Here is a 17,748-nt window from a genome sequence, read left to right as displayed (position 1 = left end):
ACTTAGTGTTTCGTTTCTTATCAGCTGTGATAAAAGGGCAGGTTGCCCAATACATTCGCCAACTTAGTGTTTAGTTTCTTATCAGCTGTGATAAAAGGGCAGGTTGCCCAATACATTCGCCAACTTAGTGTTTCGTTTCTTATCAGCTGCGTACAGTTACAACTGTCACAAAGGTTGTGACCCCTCGTCGGGTGCGCTGGGTGTCCCAATAGATTATTTTATTCAATAGGCTCTGATTACTTAGCCATGAAAGTGCACTGTTGTAAATATATCTCCACTCAAAATAAAGTGTACCAATCTGGGTTAACTTGGTCATCCCAGATGAGGATAAATACCCTGTTTCAAAGCATATTAAATTTAAATGTTTGCCTAAGTACAATGTAATTACTAGGAGTTACACAGGATGTAGATAGTTCAAATGAAGTGTATCTTGAGGTGTACTTACTTGTAACTAATGTAATGTAACTAACTACAGTACATGATCCATACGGACAATCTGGCCCTCATTTTAAAGCTTCCGGAAGTTTAATTCCAGAATTCACTTAATTTCTGTACCTTGTTGTGAAGTGAAACTTCCGGAAGCTTTAAAATGAGGGCCGCTCAAGATAAACTTCATTTTAACTAGCTACAGCCTGTGTAAAACCTTTAGTAATTACATTGTACTTGGGCAAAACATTAAATGTACTATGCGTATTAGATCCCAGTCAGTGAGATTGCCCTACTGATCTGTTTTTGCCAGCTCAACCAAGTTAACTTTATTTTGGGGTCAAGTGCTAGCAACAACACTGAGTGAAGACACAGAACAGTGCACATTCAAGGGTAAGTAATTAGAGCCTATTGAGCATAGGCTCCCTCACAGTGCAGTATCACCGCAGTACACTGCAGTATAAAGGCAGTTATAGTGCAGTACGCTCCAAAATGAATAAATAACTTTTTTTTACTGCAGTACTTTTGCAGTGTAACTGCAGTTGTTCTGCAATTAATGTGTTTCAAAATACCACAGTTTAACTGCAGTTATTGCACTTTTACTGCAGTTTCTCAGGCATCCAGCACACCGACGAGGGGTCACAACCTTTGTGACAGTTCTAACTGTACGATTCTGAGAAGAAACACAACACATTTCCTTGGCGAATGTGGTGGCACACCGACGAGGGGTCACAACCTTTGTGACAGTTGTAGCTTGTATGCAGCTGATAAGAAGCGAAAACACACAAAGTTGGTGAATTTAGTGGGAAACCTGCCCATTTTGAAACAAGCATGGTAACAACCATTCATTGTTACACCTCCTGTAATTACATACTGCAACTACTACTGGTAGTTGTTACTGTTAACTATAATAGTTGTTACAGTGTAAATGCATGGTTGATTGCGGTGTAGTAAAGATCCTTTCAAAGGAAGTGTTACCGAAGTTTGTACTACTGTATGTGAAAGCTACTTCTGAGACAGTTGTTCCCGAACTCACTTAAATCGCGCTGAGGGAGTACGGCTCGGCTGGTGCTAGCCCACGCGCAGATCAATTACACTGCTGGATCGCCGATTTACGTGTCCTAATCATTTTAAAAGATGGCTCAGAAAAAAACAGATGTTTTAATCGGCGCGTGCTTACTTTAATTTTGACCGTACGCCCGATTTTTTTAAGATAATCAGAGTAAGGTGTTTACATGACTATTGCATAATGTGCCGGCTGCCAATCAGTTTAATATGAAAGAATTACAATGTGTGTAAAACAGACTCATTGCGTGGCGCTCACTGCTTCCTCACTGCTCCTCTATCACCCCCTGCAGGTCACACGGATGAATGGCATCCAACTGCATGAAGTGGTGTTGGAGCTGGAGCAATGGACCAGGTACTGTTTTCAGGTCTGGGTGGTAACCGAAAGGTTCTTCAAACAAAGCCAGCCCAGCAACGTTACGTGTGAGAGCACCGCTAAGGGTGAGCGCCGTCTCTCTCTCTCTCTTGTCCTCCCCCTTTTTTTTTACATCTGTAAAAAACACAAATTATGAGTATTAGATTGTTGCCTTCAATGATTCTCCGAGTACAAGTCTACTCTTGCTCAACTCAATTCTTCGTCCCCCGGTGTCCACTTTCCCCAACCCCAAACCGTCTGCAGCCAAGGACAGGCCCTGGGTGATGGCCCTGGGGATGTTTGTGGTGATGGCTGTGTCTGTGCCCCTGGTGGTTCTAGCATTCTGGCACTGCTACAGGGTGGTCAGCTTCCTCAGACCCAAGGTCAAGCTGCCTGGACATTTCACAGTGGTCAGTATGACGCATGATCATTGTGTTTTAATGAATAATAATACACTGTGTGTTTCTTTGTGTGTAGTAACTGTATCATTTGTTCTTTTGCGCACCCATAAATGACATGTTCATGCTGCTGTTTAGGGGGGGGGGGACTGTCAATGAGGCTCTGTCTTTGGCTGAGTTCCATGTAATCAGTGTGTCCTGTTATATCTTGGCATAATGATGAATGGTTTTAGTCTAATCTCTTGTGGACAGACTGCTTAAACAGAAATGTGCATCTGTTCTGCCAGTGTAATCGATGTGAAATGGCTAGTTAGCGGTGGTGCGCGCTAATAGCGTTTCAACCGGTGAAGTCACTCGCTCTGAGACCTTAAAAGTAGTTGTTCCCCTTGCTCTGCAAGTGCTGTCGCGGCGTTTGTGGCGCGATGGGTAACGATGCTTCCGTGGGTGTCAGTTGTCTATGTGTGCAGAGGGTGCGGATGAAAGTTAAACTGTTACACCAGTCACATTCTGTTAAAGGTCCCCAAAGTGCACACATCCCTGGGCCGCTCGTCTTTTCAGATCGCTGCAGCTAGCGACTGGAACGAGCTGCAACAAACACTCAAACTGGACAGTTTTATCTCAATCTCCTCATTCAAAGACTTAATCATGGACACTTTTACTGACAGTTGTGGCTGCTTTGTGTGATGTATTGTTGTCTCTACCTTCTTGCCCTTTGCGCTGTTGTCTGTGCCCAACAATGTTTGTACTCTGTGTTGTTGCTACCATGTTGTTGTCATGTGTTGCTGCCATGCCATGTTGTTGTCTTTAGGTCTCTCTTTATGAAGTGTAGCTCTGTTGTCGTGATGTGTGTTTTGTTCTATATTGAATCCCACCCCCCGTCCCCACAGGAGGCCTTTTGTCTTATGGTAGGCCGTCATTGTAAATAAGAATTAATTGACTTGCCTCGTTAAATAAATAAAATATGACCAAATTTCACAAGGTTTTTGGTTAATTGAGATTAGTTTGAAAGACCTTTAAAGAGATTACTTTGAAAGGCCTTTAAGGCGTCCTCATGCTTCCCATCCGAAACAGTTCAGAACAGTTCGTGCATATATTATGACAATATCTTGTGACTTTTTCATTCGGTTTAGTCTTCGTCAAGAGTTGTTTTTTTTGGCTCTTTGTGCGCACAGGATTTTTTCTCGAGGCAAGCTGAAGTTGGTAGCCAACACACCTTGTCTGTGATTGGTCAACAGTAGGGATTCTTAAATTAAGTGTTTATTGTCTTTCAACAAGAGAGAAATCATGCACATTTTTTCACTTGAGAAATTCTGCACCAAAGATCTTAGATGTAAAATTGCATGACTAAGATCTCTTCTGCAAAAAAAAATTCTAAATGAATGTTAGATTTCTTGAGTTATATTAGATTCCTTTTGTCTATTAATTCTAGAATTCTATTTAGATAGACAAACAGTACTATTGGTGTTTTTGTTCCAATTTTTTAAGTGAATATCTTTTAAGGGAGTATGCGAGCACACTAATTCGGTTTTCAAGCTGATGCCTTTAGTGTGACCAAAGTCTCCTCTCCCCTCCCCTCTCCTCCCCATGCAGTACCTGTTGGATCCTCAGTGCTCCTCCATCCTGGCCTTGCAGAGCAGCCCCCAGCCTGATGAGGTGTACCATGAGGTCAGCATCATGCCTGGGGGGACAGAGACAGAGAGAGAGAGCGCCCTCTGGTGGACAGAACATAAAGCACATAACCAGACTGACTGACAATGCAAAAGAAAGGCAGTGTTCGAGAGCGTCAACACCGCGACTGACAGGCCGATCTATAAATAATATTAAGTTGTTGTTTATGATGCAAGGTGATTGGTTGATCAGTCAGTCTCGACTCGCCTTTAATGTTGGCTGCACCCAATCACAAAGATCTTGAAGTGGATGGGGAAAATATGGGTGAAAGACTGATGTGAGGAAGAAACGAAGACATCAATGGATGGCAGAGAAGAGGACGTATCTCTTAGTGAGAAATAATAGTCTAACTGACATCAGGGATTTAGTTATTTATTCATCCCTGTGATGAAATTCTAAGAGAGATAATTTAGTGTAATGCAGGTGTCATCTTCTAGATTCAGCTGCAGGCCTGATTTTTTATCTCTTGGGGGTTCGGAAAAAATAATTGCAAATCATTTTGTGATCGTATGCAAATTAGCCGCAAGAACCCAAACAAATATATTTGACTGAAACAATCATTTCAGACCTTGCTTCCATTTGTATACGATCACATGTTTCTATGATACCTAAAATCACTACGAGCTGATTTCCTGCTGTTAAAAATAAAATAAACATTTGACTGAGAACTTGGGGGGGGGGGGGGGGGGTGAATATAACCACTGCCAGTTAGGGAACCCTGGTGTAATGTGTATGATAATGATCAATAATGCCTTTTATTCATTATTGGCCTTGGTACACTGGCATTTTATGATATGAGTATAGGGCAATGGAATGGTGACCCACTATTCCACCAGAGAGAGTTCTCCTTATGAGCTGACTGATACGACACACTCCAAATAATTTTATGGAAAATGGCGTTTTTGTATTTAGCTTGTGACACAGCAGTCAAGACATCATGACATCATCATGACATCATCAAGACATCATCAGCAATGGGTCTACAATGGATTCGGAAAGTATTCAGCCCCCTTGACTTTTTCCTCATTTTGTTGCATTACAGCCTTATTCTAAAATTGATTAAAAATATATATTTAAAAAATCCTCATCAATCTACACACTTTGTATTTGTATTTCATACTAGGGATCCCCATTAGCTGCTGCCAAGACAGCAGCTACTCTTCCTGGGGTTTATTATGTATCCCCATTAGTTCCTGCCAAGACAGCAGCTACTCTTCCTGGGGTTTATTATGGATCCCCATTAGTTCCTGCCAAGACAGCAGCTACTCTTCCTGGGGTTTATTATAGATCCCCATTAGTTCCTGTCAAGACAGCAGCTACTCTTCCTGGGGTTTATTATAGATCCCCATTAGCTGCTGTCAAGACAGCAGCTACTCTTCCTGGGGTTTATTATGGATCCCCATTAGTTCCTGCCAAGACAGCAGCTACTCTTCCTGGGGTTTATTATGGATCCCCATTAGTTCCTGTCAAGAAAGCAGCTACTCTTCCTGGGGTTTATTATGGATCCCCATTAGTTCCTGCCAAGACAGTAGCTACTCTTCCTGGGGTTTATTATGGATCCCCATTAGTTCCTGCCAAGACAGCAGCTACTCTTCCTGGGGTTTATTATGGATCCCCATTAGTTCCTGCCAAGACAGCAGCTACTCTTCCTGGGGTTTATTATGGATCCCCATTAGTTCCTGCCAAGACAGCAGCTACTCTTCCTGGGGTTTATTATGGATCCCCATTAGTTCCTGCCAAGACAGCAGCTACTCTTCCTGGGGTTTATTATGGATCCCCATTAGTTCCTGCCAAGACAGCAGCTACTCTTCCTGGGGTTTATTATGGATCCCCATTAGTTCCTGCCAAGACAGCAGCTACTCTTCCTGGGGTTTATTATGGATCCCCATTAGTTCCTGCCAAGACAGCAGCTACTCTTCCTGGGGTTTATTATGGATCCCCATTAGTTCCTGCCAAGACAGCAGCTACTCTTCCTGGGGTTTATCATGGATCCCCATTAGTTCCTGCCAAGACAGCAGCTACTCTTCCTGGGGTTTATTATGGATCCCCATTAGTTCCTGCCAAGACAGCAGCTACTCTTCCTGGGGTTTACTATGGATCACCATTAGTTCCTGCCAAGACAGCAGCTACTCTTCCTGGGGTTTATTATGGATCCCCATTAGTTCCTGCCAAGACAGCAGCTACTCTTCCTGGGGTTTATTATGGATCCCCATTAGTTCCTGCCAAGACAGCAGCTACTCTTCCTGGGGTTTATTATGGATCCCCATTAGTTTCTGCCAAGACAGCAGCTACTCTTCCTGGGGTTTATTATGGATCCCCATTAGTTCCTGCCAAGGCAGCAGCTACTCTTCCTGGGGTTTATTATGGATCCCATTTAGTTCCTGCCAAGACAGTAGCTACTCTTCCTGGGGTTTATTATGGATCCCCATTAGTTCCTACCAAGACAGCAGCTACTCTTCCTGGGGTTTATTATGGATCCCCATTAGTTCCTGTCAAGACAGCAGCTACTCATCCTGGGGTTTATTATGCATCCTCATTAATTCCTGTCAAGGCAGCAGCTACTCTTCCTAGGATCCAAACACACCAAAACACCCACATTACATATAATACAACAGATAAAACAGTGAACTGTGTTTGTACTGAATGAACTAAAGATAAAACAGGACATCATATAACGTCCCTACACCACCACATGTCCACAACACAACATGTTCAATACCACCATACAACAATGTGTGCGTACTGTTTACATGTGTCTGTACCTTCTGTGTCTCTTCACAGTCCCTGTTGTTCCGTAAAGGTGTATTTTTACCTGCTTTTTAAATCTGACTCTACTGTTTGCATCAGTTATCTGATGTGGAATAGTGTTCCATGTAGTCATGGCTCAATGTAGTACTGTGTGCCTCCCGTAGTCTGTTCTGGACTTGGGGACTGTGAAGAGACCTCTGGTGGCATGTCTTGTGCGGTATGTATGGGTGTCCGAGCTGTGTGCTAGTGTTTTAGACTGCTCGGTACATTCAGCTTGTCAACACCTCTTACAAGAACAAGTAATGATGAAGTCCATCTGTCTTCCACTTTCAGCCAAGAGAGATTGACATGCGTATTATTAATATTAGCTCTCTGTGTACATTTAAGTGCCAGCCGTGCTGCCCTGTTCTGAGCCAATTGCAATTTTCCCAAGTCCCTCTTTCTGGCACCTGACCACACTACTGCACAGTTGCCTAGGTGCTACAAAACTAGGGCCTGTAGGACCTGCCTTGTTGATAGTGCTGTTAAGAAGGCAGAGCAGAGCTTTATTATGGACAGACTTATCCCCATCTTAGTTACTGTTGTATCAATATGTTTTGACCATGACAGTTTACAATCCAGAGTTACTCCAAGCAATTTAGTCACCTCAACTTGCTCAATTTTCACATTATTCATTACGAGACGTAGTTTAGTGAATGATTTGTCCCAAATACAACTCTTTTAGTTTTGGAAATATTTAGGACTAACTTATTCCTTGCTACCCATCCCGAAACTAACTGCAGCTCTTTGTTAAGTGTTGCAGTCATTTCAGTCACTGTAGTAGCTGACATGTATAGTGTTGAGTCATCCGCATACATAGACACACTGGCTTTACTCAAAGTCAGTGGCATGTCGTTAGTAAAGATTGAAAAAGTAAGGGGCCTAAACAGCTACCCTGGGGAATTCCTGATTCTACCTGGATTATGTTGGAGAGCATTCCATTAAAGAACACCGTCTGTGTTCTTTTAGACAGGTAACTCTTTATCCACATTATAGCAGGGGGTGTAAAGCCATAACACAAGTTTTTCCAGCAGCAGACTATGATCGATAATGTCAAAAGCTGCACTGAAGTCTAACAAGACAGCCCCCACAATCAGTTTATCATCAGTCATTTAAGTGCCGTGCTTGTTGAGTGTCCTTTCCTATAAGCCTATATAATTGAAAATTTGAAAATTTCAATAAGCATTTTTCTACTGCTGGCCATGCTTTCCACCTGGCTACTCCTACCCCTGTCAACAGCACTGCACCCCCAACAGCAACTCGCCCAAGCCTTCCCCATTTCTCCTTCTCCCAAATCCATTCAGCTGATGTTCTGAAAGAGCTGCAAAATCTGGACCCCTACAAATCAGCCGGGCTAGACAATCTGGACCCTTTCTTTCTAAAATTATCTGCCAAAATTGTTGCCACCCCTATTACTAGCCTGTTCAACCTCTCTTTCGTGTCGTCTGAGATTCCCAAAGATTGGAAAGCAGCTGCGGTCATCCCCCTCTTCAAAGGGGGGGACACTCTTGACCCAAACTGCTACAGACCTATATCTATCCTACCATGCCTTTCTAAGGTCTTCGAAAGCCAAGTCAACAAACAGATTACCGACCATTTTGAATCTCACCATACCTTCTCTGCTATGCAATCTGGTTTCAGAGCTGGTCATGGGTGCACCTCAGCCACGCTCAAGGTCCTAAACGATATCTTAACCGCCATCGATAAGAAACATTATTGTGCAGCCGTATTCATTGATCTGGCCAAGGCTTTCGACTCTGTCAATCACCACATCCTCATCGGCAGACTCAACAGCCTTGGTTTCTCAAATGATTGCCTCGCCTGGTTCACCAACTACTTCTCTGATAGAGTTCAGTGTGTCAAATCGGAGGGTCTGTTGTCCGGACCTCTGGCAGTCTCTATGGGGGTGCCACAGGGTTCAATTCTTGGACCGACTCTCTTCTCTGTATACATCAATGAGGTCGCTCTTGCTGCTGGTGAGTCTCTGATCCACCTCTACGCAGACGACACCATTCTGTATACTTCCGGCCCTTCTTTGGACACTGTGTTAACAACCCTCCAGGCAAGCTTCAATGCCATACAACTCTCCTTCCGTGGCCTCCAATTGCTCTTAAATACAAGTAAAACTAAATGCATGCTCTTCAACCGATCGCTACCTGCACCTACCCGCCTGTCCAACATCACTACTCTGGACGGCTCTGACTTAGAATACGTGGACAACTACAAATACTTAGGTGTCTGGTTAGACTGTAAACTCTCCTTCCAGACCCATATCAAACATCTCCAATCCAAAGTTAAATCTAGAATTGGCTTCCTATTTCGCAACAAAGCATCCTTCACTCATGCTGCCAAACATACCCTTGTAAAACTGACCATCCTACCAATCCTCGACTTTGGCGATGTAATTTACAAAATAGCCTCCAATACCCTACTCAACAAATTGGATGCAGTCTATCACAGTGCAATCCGTTTTGTCACCAAAGCACCATATACTACCCACCATTGCAACCTGTACGCTCTCGTTGGCTGGCCCTCTCTTCATACTCGTCGCCAAACCCACTGGCTCCATGTCATCTACAAGACCCTGCTAGGTAAAGTCCCCCCTTATCTCAGCTCGCTGGTCACCATAGCATCTCCCACCTGTAGCACACGCTCCAGCAGGTATATCTCTCTAGTCACCCCCAAAACCAATTCTTTCTTTGGCCGCCTCTCTTTCCAGTTCTCTGCTGCCAATGACTGGAACGAACTACAAAAATCTCTGAAACTGGAAACACTTATCTCCCTCACTAGCTTTAAGCACCAACTGTCAGAGCAGCTCACAGATTACTGCACCTGTACATAGCCCACCTATAATTTAGCCCTATCAACTACCTCTTTCCCAACTGTATTTAATTAATTTATTTATTTTGCTCCTTTGCACCCCATTATTTTTATTTCTACTTTGCACATTCTTCCATTGCAAAACGACCATTCCAGTGTTTTACTTGCTATATTGTATTTACCTTGCCACCAAGGCCTTTTTTGCCTTTACCTCCCTTCTCACCTCATTTGCTCACATTGTATATAGACTTGTTTATACTTTATTATTGACTGTATGTTTGTTTTACTCCATGTGTAACTCTGTGTTGTTGTATCTGTCGAACTGCTTTGCTTTATCTTGGCCAGGTCGCAATTGTAAATGAGAACTTGTTCTCAACTTGCCTACCTGGTTAAATAAAGGTAAAATAAATAAAAAAAATAAAAAATAAGCGTGTTGAAAGTCTGTTGTCAATTTGTTTACCGTGAAATAACATTGTATCTGGTAAAACACAATTTATTTCAGAAGTAAGGATTGGTAACAGGCTGAGTGGTTGGCTATTTGAGCCAGTAAAGGAGGATTTACTATTCTTGGGCAGCGGAATGACTTTAGCTTCCCTCCAGGCCTGAGGGCACATGCTCTCTAGTAGGCTTAAATTGAAGATGTGGCAATATCGTTCGCTATTATCCTCAATAATTTTTCATCCAGATTGTCAGACCCCGGTGGCTTGTCATTCTTTTTATTTAGTTTAGTCACATTTCTTAATTTGCAGTATGTTTACCAATCAGCTGTGCAGCCAGACTTATTTGCCATTCCTTTTTGCCTCGTCCCTCTCAACCATAACATTTTTCAATTCCTCATCCATCCAAGGAGATTGAACAGTTTTTAGTCATTTTCTTAATGGCTGTGTGCTTATTAGTAACTGGAATAGGCAGTTTCATAAACGCGTCAAGTGCAGCGTCTGGTGGCCCCTCATTACACACCACAGACCAGCAAATATTCTTTACATCATCAACATGTGAACCACTACAAAACGTATATTGTATGACCTCTTAGACACTATATTAGGCCCAGCCTTTGAAATGTTGGTTTTCCTAGATATGGGCTATTATTTTGTGATCACTACATCCTATGGATTTAGATCCTGCTTAAAATAAAATATCTGCAGAATTAGTAAAGATGATTTAATTCCTGTGCTGTTTGTAAATACCCTGGTAGGTTGATTGACTGACAACCTGAACCAGGTTGTAGCCCACTGGTTACAGTTTGAAGTGTTTTCTTGAGTAGGCAGCTTGATAAGCCAGTCAATATTTAAAAATCGCCCATAAAATATACCTCTCTGTTGATATCACATACATTATCAAGCATTTCACACACATTATCCAGATCCTGACTGTTAGCACTTGGTGGTCTATAGCAGCTTCCCACTAGAATGGGCTTTAGGTGAGGCAGATGAACCTGTAGCCATATTACTTCAGCAGTATTTAACATTAGATTGTCTCTAAAGCTTTACAGGAAAGTGTTTCTGAATATAGATCGCAACACCACCCCTGTTAACATTTCTTTCTTTACAGTAGATGTTATAACCATGTATTGCTACCACTGTATCATCAAAGGTATTATCTAACTGAGTTTCAGAGATAGTCAGAATATGAATGTCATGTGTTACAAGCAAGTTATTGACTTCATGGACCTTGTTTCTCAGGCTGCATATGTAAATATGGGCTATTTTTAGCACTCTTCTGGGTTGCTTAATTGGTTTTTTAATGCTTTACTGGGAAGCTTATCAGAGGTAGACTTACTCATGTTATTTACATTGGAACTGATAGTGCAGGGTGAGCTGCACAAAGTGGTCTTCCGTGATGGAGAAGCGATTGGTGTACACACACACACACCATTTTGATTGAGCTGTTGATGGGGGAGTATTGTGTGTATATATTTTAATATATAAAGCTGTCCCATAATGTATACTTTTGGTGACAGTACTGTTTTTCTTCCAGAATCGCTATGTAAATAAACACCCTGGAACAGAAGTACTGTTTCAGCTCTGCCATAATTTTATTTAATGGAGGTTAGGCTTTCTTTTTTTCAGTTTTGCCTTCTGGCCTGCTCTACATCTTCCTACAAGGGTACACCGCCTCGGTGTTAACTGTATAACTCTGGTTCATAGGCTCATGGATTACTGCATATAATAGCTGTAAGATAAGAGGAATTCAGGGCAATTAGGGAGACATAAATTAAGTTACTTACATTGTGTCTGCCAATGCCCCTAGGATACCCCATATTAACAAAGCGAAAACAGGGTTTTAGAAATTTTTGCAAGTCTCTGAATGTCCTTGAGTGGCCCAGCCAGAGCCCGGACTTGAACCCGATCGAACATCTCTGGAGAGACCTGAAAATAGCTGTGCAGCAATGCTCCCCATCCAGCCTGACAGAGCTTGAGAGGATATTTTTTTTATTTTTTTTTTATTTCACCTTTATTTAACCAGGTAGGCTAGTTGAGAACAAGTTCTCATTTGCAACTGCGACCTGGCCAAGATAAGGCATAGCAGTGTGAACAGACAACACAGAGTTACACATGGAGTAAACAATTAACAAGTCAATAACACAGTAGAAAAAAGGGGAGTCTATATATACATTGTGTGCAAAAGGCATGAGAAGGTAGGCAAATAATTACAATTATGCAGATTAACACTGGAGTGATAAATGATCAGATGGTTATGTAAAGGTAGAGATAGAGATATTGGTGTGCAAAAGAGCAGAAAAATAAATAAATAAAAACAGTATGGGGATGAGGTAGGTGAAAATGGGTGGGCTATTTACCAATAGACTATGTACAGCTGCAGCGATCGGTTAGCTGCTCAGATAGCAGATGTTTGAAGTTGGTGAGGGAGATAAAAGTCTCCAACTTCAGCGATTTTTGCAATTCGTTCCAATCACAGGCAGCAGAGAACTGGAACGAAAGGCGGCCAAATGAGGTGTTGGCTTTAGGGATGATCAGTGAGATACACCTGCTGGAGCGCGTGCTACGGATGGGTGTTGCCATCGTAACCAGTGAACTGAGATAAGGCGGAGCTTTACCTAGCATGGACTTGTAGATGACCTGGAGCCAGTGGGTCTGGCGACGAATATGTAGCGAGGGCCAGCCGACTAGAGCATACAAGTCGCAGTGGTGGGTGGTATAAGGTGCTTTAGTGACAAAACGGATGGCACTGTGATAAACTGCATCCAGTTTGCTGAGTAGAGTGTTGGAAGCAATTTTGTAGATGACATCGCCGAAGTCGAGGATCGGTAGGATAGTCAGTTTTACTAGGGTAAGTTTGGCGGCGTGAGTGAAGGAGGCTTTGTTGCGGAATAGAAAGCCGACTCTTGATTTGATTTTCGATTGGAGATGTTTGATATGGGTCTGGAAGGAGAGTTTAGAGTCTAGCCAGACACCTAGGTACTTATAGATGTCCACATATTCAAGGTCGGAACCATCCAGGGTGGTGATGCTGGTCAGGCGTGCGGGTGCAGGCAGCGAACGGTTGAAAAGCATGCATTTGGTTTTACTAGCGTTTAAGAGCAGTTGGAGGCCACGGAAGGAGTGCTGTATGGCATTGAAGCTCGTTTGGAGGTTAGATAGCACAGTGTCCAAGGACGGGCCGGAAGTATATAGAATGGTGTCGTCTGCGTAGAGGTGGATCAGGGAATTGAACCCTGTGGCACCCCCATAGAGACTGCCAGAGGACCGGACAGCATGCCCTCCGATTTGACACACTGAACTCTGTCTGCAAAGTAATTGGTGAACCAGGCAAGGCAGTCATCCGAAAAACCGAGGCTACTGAGTCTGCCGATAAGAATACGGTGATTGACAGAGTCGAAAGCCTTGGCAAGGTCTATGAAGACGGCTGCACAGTACTGTCTTTTATCGATGGCGGTTATGATATCGTTTAGTACCTTGAGCGTGGCTGAGGTACACCCGTGACCGGCTCGGAAACCAGATTGCACAGCGGAGAAGGTACGGTGGGATTCAAGATGGTCAGTGATCTGTTTGTTGACTTGGCTTTCGAAGACCTTAGATAGGCAGGGCAGGATGGATATTGGTCTGTAACAGTTTGGGTCCAGGGTGTCGCCCCCTTTGAAGAGGGGGATGACTGCGGCAGCTTTCCAATCCTTGGGGATCTCAGACGATATGAAAGAGAGGTTGAACAGGCTGGTAATAGGGGTTGCGACAATGGCGGCGGATAGTTTCAGGAATAGAGGGTCCAGATTGTCAAGCCCAGCTGATTTGTACGGGTCCAGGTTTTGCAGCTCTTTCAGAACATCTGCTATCTGGATTTGGGTAAAGGAGAACCTGGAGAGGCTTGGGCGAGTAGCTGCGGGGGGGGGGGGAGCTGTTGGACGAGGTTGGAGTAGCCAGGCGGAAGGCATGGCCAGCCGTTGAGAAATGCTTGTTGAAGTTTTCGATAATCATGGATTTATCGGTGGTGACCGTGTTACCTAGCCTCAGTGCAGTGGGCAGCTGGGAGGAGGTGCTCTTGTTCTCCATGGACTTCACAGTATCCCAGAACTTTTTGGAGTTGGAGCTACAGGATGCAAACTTCTGCCTGAAGAAGTTGGCTTTAGCTTTCCTGACTGACTGTGTGTATTGGTTCCTGACTTCCCTGAACAGTTGCATATCGCGGGGACTGTTCGATGTTAGTGCAGTCCGCCACAGGATGTTTTTGTGCTGGTCGAGGGCAGTCAGGTCTGGAGTGAACCTGGAGTGATCTGCAGAGAAGAATGGGAGAAACTCCCCAAATACAGGTGTGCCAAGCTTGTAGCGTCTTACCCAAGAAGATTTGAGGCTGTATTCGCTGCCAAAGGTGCTTTAACAAAGTATTAAGTAAATGGTCTGAACACTTATGTAAAAAGTTACTTTATGAATTTGTACAAAATTCTACAAACCTGTTTTAGCTTTGTCATTATTCTGTAGATTGAGGGATTATTTTTTTTAATCCATTTTAGAATAAGGCTGTAACGTAACAAAATGTGGAAAATGTTAAGTGGTCTGAATACTTGACGAATGCACTATATGCACGACCAATATTGCCTTTAGATTCACCTGTAACACTTGTTGAGTTGGGAATTATTTTAATCAAATGTCTAGTCACTGCTCAAGTATCGCAAAAGTACAAGTGGAACAAGCTATAACTGAATTTTTAGTTCAACTTTTTTTTTTTTTTTTTTTCACCTTTATTTAACCAGGTAAGCTAGTTGAGAACAAGTTCTCATTTACAACTGCGACCTGGATAAGATAAAGCAAAGCAACACAAACAACAACACAGAGTTACACATGGAATAAACAAACATACAGTCAAATAATATACAGTGTGTGCAAATGAGGTAGGATAAGGGGGGTGAGGCAATAAATAGGCCATAGTGGCAAAATTATTCCGGTATGGCAAATTAAACACTGGGGTGATAGATGTGCAGAAGATGAGTGTGCAAGTAGAGATACTGGGGTGCAAAGGAGAAAAATAAATAAATAACAATATGGTGATGAGGTAGTTGGATGGGCTATTTACAGATGGGCTATGTACAGGTGCAGTGATATGTGAGCTGCTCTGACAGCTGGTGCTTAAAGCTAGTGAGGGAGATATGAGTCTCCAGCTTCAGTGATTTTTTTGCAGTTCGTTCCAGTCATTGGCAGCAGAGAACTGGAAGGAAAGGTGGCCGAAGGAGGAATTGGTTTTGGGGGTGACCAGTGAAATATACCTGCTGGAGTGCGTGCTACAGGTGGGTGCTGTTATGGTGACCAGTGAGCTGAGATAAGGCGGGGCTTTACCTAGCAAAGACCTATAGATGACCTGGAGCCAGTGGGTTTGTTGACGAATATGAAGCGAGGGCCAGCCAACGAGAGCATACAGGTCGCAGTGGTGGGTAGTATATGGGGCTTTGGTGACAAAACGGATGGCACTGTGATAGACTGCATCCAATTTGCAGAGTAGAGTGTTGGGGGCTATTTTGTAAATGACATCGCCGAAGTCAAGTATCGGTAGGATGGTCAGTTTTACCAGGGTATGTTTGGCAACGTGAGTGAAGGATGCTTTGTTGCGAAATAGAAAGCCGATTCTAGATTTAATTTTGGATTGGAGATGCTTAATATGAGTCTGGAAGGAGAGTTTACAGTCTAGCCAGACACCTTGGTATTTGTAGTTGTCCACATATTCTAAGTCAGAACTGTCCAGAGTAGTGATGCTGGATGGGTGGGTAGGTGTGGTCAGCGATCGGTTGAAGAGCATGCATTTAGTTTTGCTTTCATTTAAGAGCAGTTGGAGGCCACAGAAGGAGAGTTGTATGTAACGTGTTGATACAAAGAGGAAGGCTTGCCATGCAAATAGCATATCTTCATCCCTGAACTTGACAGCCTCTCTCCCCTCTATTTCCACAGGTCCTTCCAACCTGGACTCAGGGGTAGACGGAACATAGTAAACGTAAAGCTGTAACAATCAAATGAGTATCATATGTTACCACAGGTATGTATTCATTTGTGGATGCCCATTTCATATGTTACGAATTGCAATTTGTTTTGGCTAACGTTAGCTAAGCTAAGGGATAAGGTTAGGCGTTTGTTAGTGTTGGATTCAGGGTCTAGGTCTAGTGTTGGGTCTAGGAGCTACTTTAAACATCATAGTTGGGTTGGGGTTAGCTGCTTTATTGGCTAATGCACCATATGAAAGAGGATAGATGTTATAATTGTACTCTGAACAACATGTTGAAAGCGTTTATGTGAAAGCATATACAGTACTGAGTTACCTTAAGAGGATGTAGAGGTGTGGCAATGGAGGAGATGGGGAACAAAGTGAAAATGACATGACTTGGGAACGCCTCTCAGAACCTGGGGCTGGAAGGGTAAGACTGGGCGAAAGCATGAGGTTTTTTTAGGGTCTTCATTTTTGTGGAATCCAGCAGAAAAGTATAGAGTCAGGTGAAGAGAGAGTGAAAATCGTCATGATCTCAGACTTTGGTTTTCATGCATATATTAATATGCATTGCTTATCACGTTGTTAATACTGTTATGTTTTGTGTGTCTTTTTTTTGGTTTGTTTTCCAAGTCTTGTGCGATCACACTCTCTTAGGAACCAGAAGAAGAGAGTGGAGAAACACAAAAGCGTTCCAGCTGACATGGAACAAGACAGCAGGTTCAGCTGGAATGTCATTTTGCTGTGTGATGAGACGGAAATAAAATAGTGTGTGGTGTGATCATAGAACAGAGGCCATCAGGCTCTACGCTTGTAAACCTCACGGCGAATGTTTATCATTGTTTGTTCATTTATGATCATTTAAAAATATATATATATATATATATATATATATATATATATTTGTGTTTTATTATCATTGTTTGTCCATTTATATGTAATTTCCAAGTTTATGTAAATTGAACATTAGGAAGCTATCTTTCCATAGGAGGGACTGTTGGATTTGAGGAAACTTTGAACAGTGTTATACGCATAAACATAGTGGATAAATGAGTGGAAGAGACTGGGTTTTATGTCAGAAGTTAATGGTTCTCTGTAGAAAGACAGAGTGGCTGTGGAATGTGCTGGGTGGACGGGAGGGAGTCAAGGGTGTGCAATAGGTGATACGGGTGGAAAGCTTTGGATTAGACGTCAAGGGGGTTGAAGTCAGGTCAGGTTACCTTAAGGGAGACAGTACGGTTTTATTACTCTATCACTTCGTCTTCCTGTCGAAACATAAGATGTAAGGATTAGAGGAGTACGTAGTTGAAGTCGTTGGATTCATTAAAACTTGTTTTTCCAAACACTCCACAAATGTCTTGTTAACAAACTATAGTTTTGGCAAGTCGGTTAGGACATCAACTTTGTGCATGACACAAGTAATTTTTCCAACAATTGTTTAGACATATTTTTTCACTTATAATTTACTGTATCACAATTCCACTTTTAAACAGCTGGGAAAATTTTAGAAGCTTCTGATAGGCTATTTAACAATTTTAGTCAATTGGAGGTGTACCTGTGGATGTATTTCAAGACCTACCTTCAAACTCTGGGCCTCTTTGCTTGACATCATGGGAAAAACAAAAGAAATAAGCCAAGACATCAGAAACTTGAAGACCTACACAAGTCTGGTTCATCATTGGGATCAATTTCCAAACACCTGAAGGTAACACATTCATCTGTACAACCAATAGTACGCAAGTATAAACACAATGGGACCATGCAGCCGTCATACCGCTCAGGAAGGAGACGCGTTGTCTCCTAGAG

At 42.8% G+C, this 17,748-nt stretch overlaps 1 protein-coding gene across 2 annotated transcripts in view; it reads left to right on the top strand.

The window, feature by feature from the left end:
• LOC139397350 (interleukin-10 receptor subunit beta-like) overlaps positions 1 to 16,856 on the top strand; it is a gene marked incomplete at its 5' end in the record, with an annotated part of 28,947 nt that extends 12,091 nt beyond the window's left edge. Inside the window, 5 exon segments of one of the 2 annotated variants that reach the window (XR_011630899.1) lie at positions 1,785 to 1,932; positions 2,111 to 2,256; positions 3,835 to 3,909; positions 15,912 to 15,996; positions 16,576 to 16,810. Coding sequence is in view for 1 of the 2 variants with exons in the window: in XM_071144105.1 (XP_071000206.1) it covers positions 1,785 to 1,932; positions 2,111 to 2,256; positions 3,835 to 3,909; positions 15,912 to 15,938 (396 nt within the window). 2 annotated transcript variants of the gene reach the window in all.
• Positions 16,857 to 17,748: the final 892 nt, after the last annotated feature.

Source organism: Oncorhynchus clarkii, unplaced genomic scaffold (assembly GCF_045791955.1).
Source record: "Oncorhynchus clarkii lewisi isolate Uvic-CL-2024 unplaced genomic scaffold, UVic_Ocla_1.0 unplaced_contig_4953_pilon_pilon, whole genome shotgun sequence".
Classification (NCBI taxonomy): Eukaryota; Metazoa; Chordata; class Actinopteri; order Salmoniformes; family Salmonidae; genus Oncorhynchus; species Oncorhynchus clarkii.
Note: the sequence above shows the minus strand (reverse complement) of the source record. Positions and strands in the feature narration are given on the sequence as shown.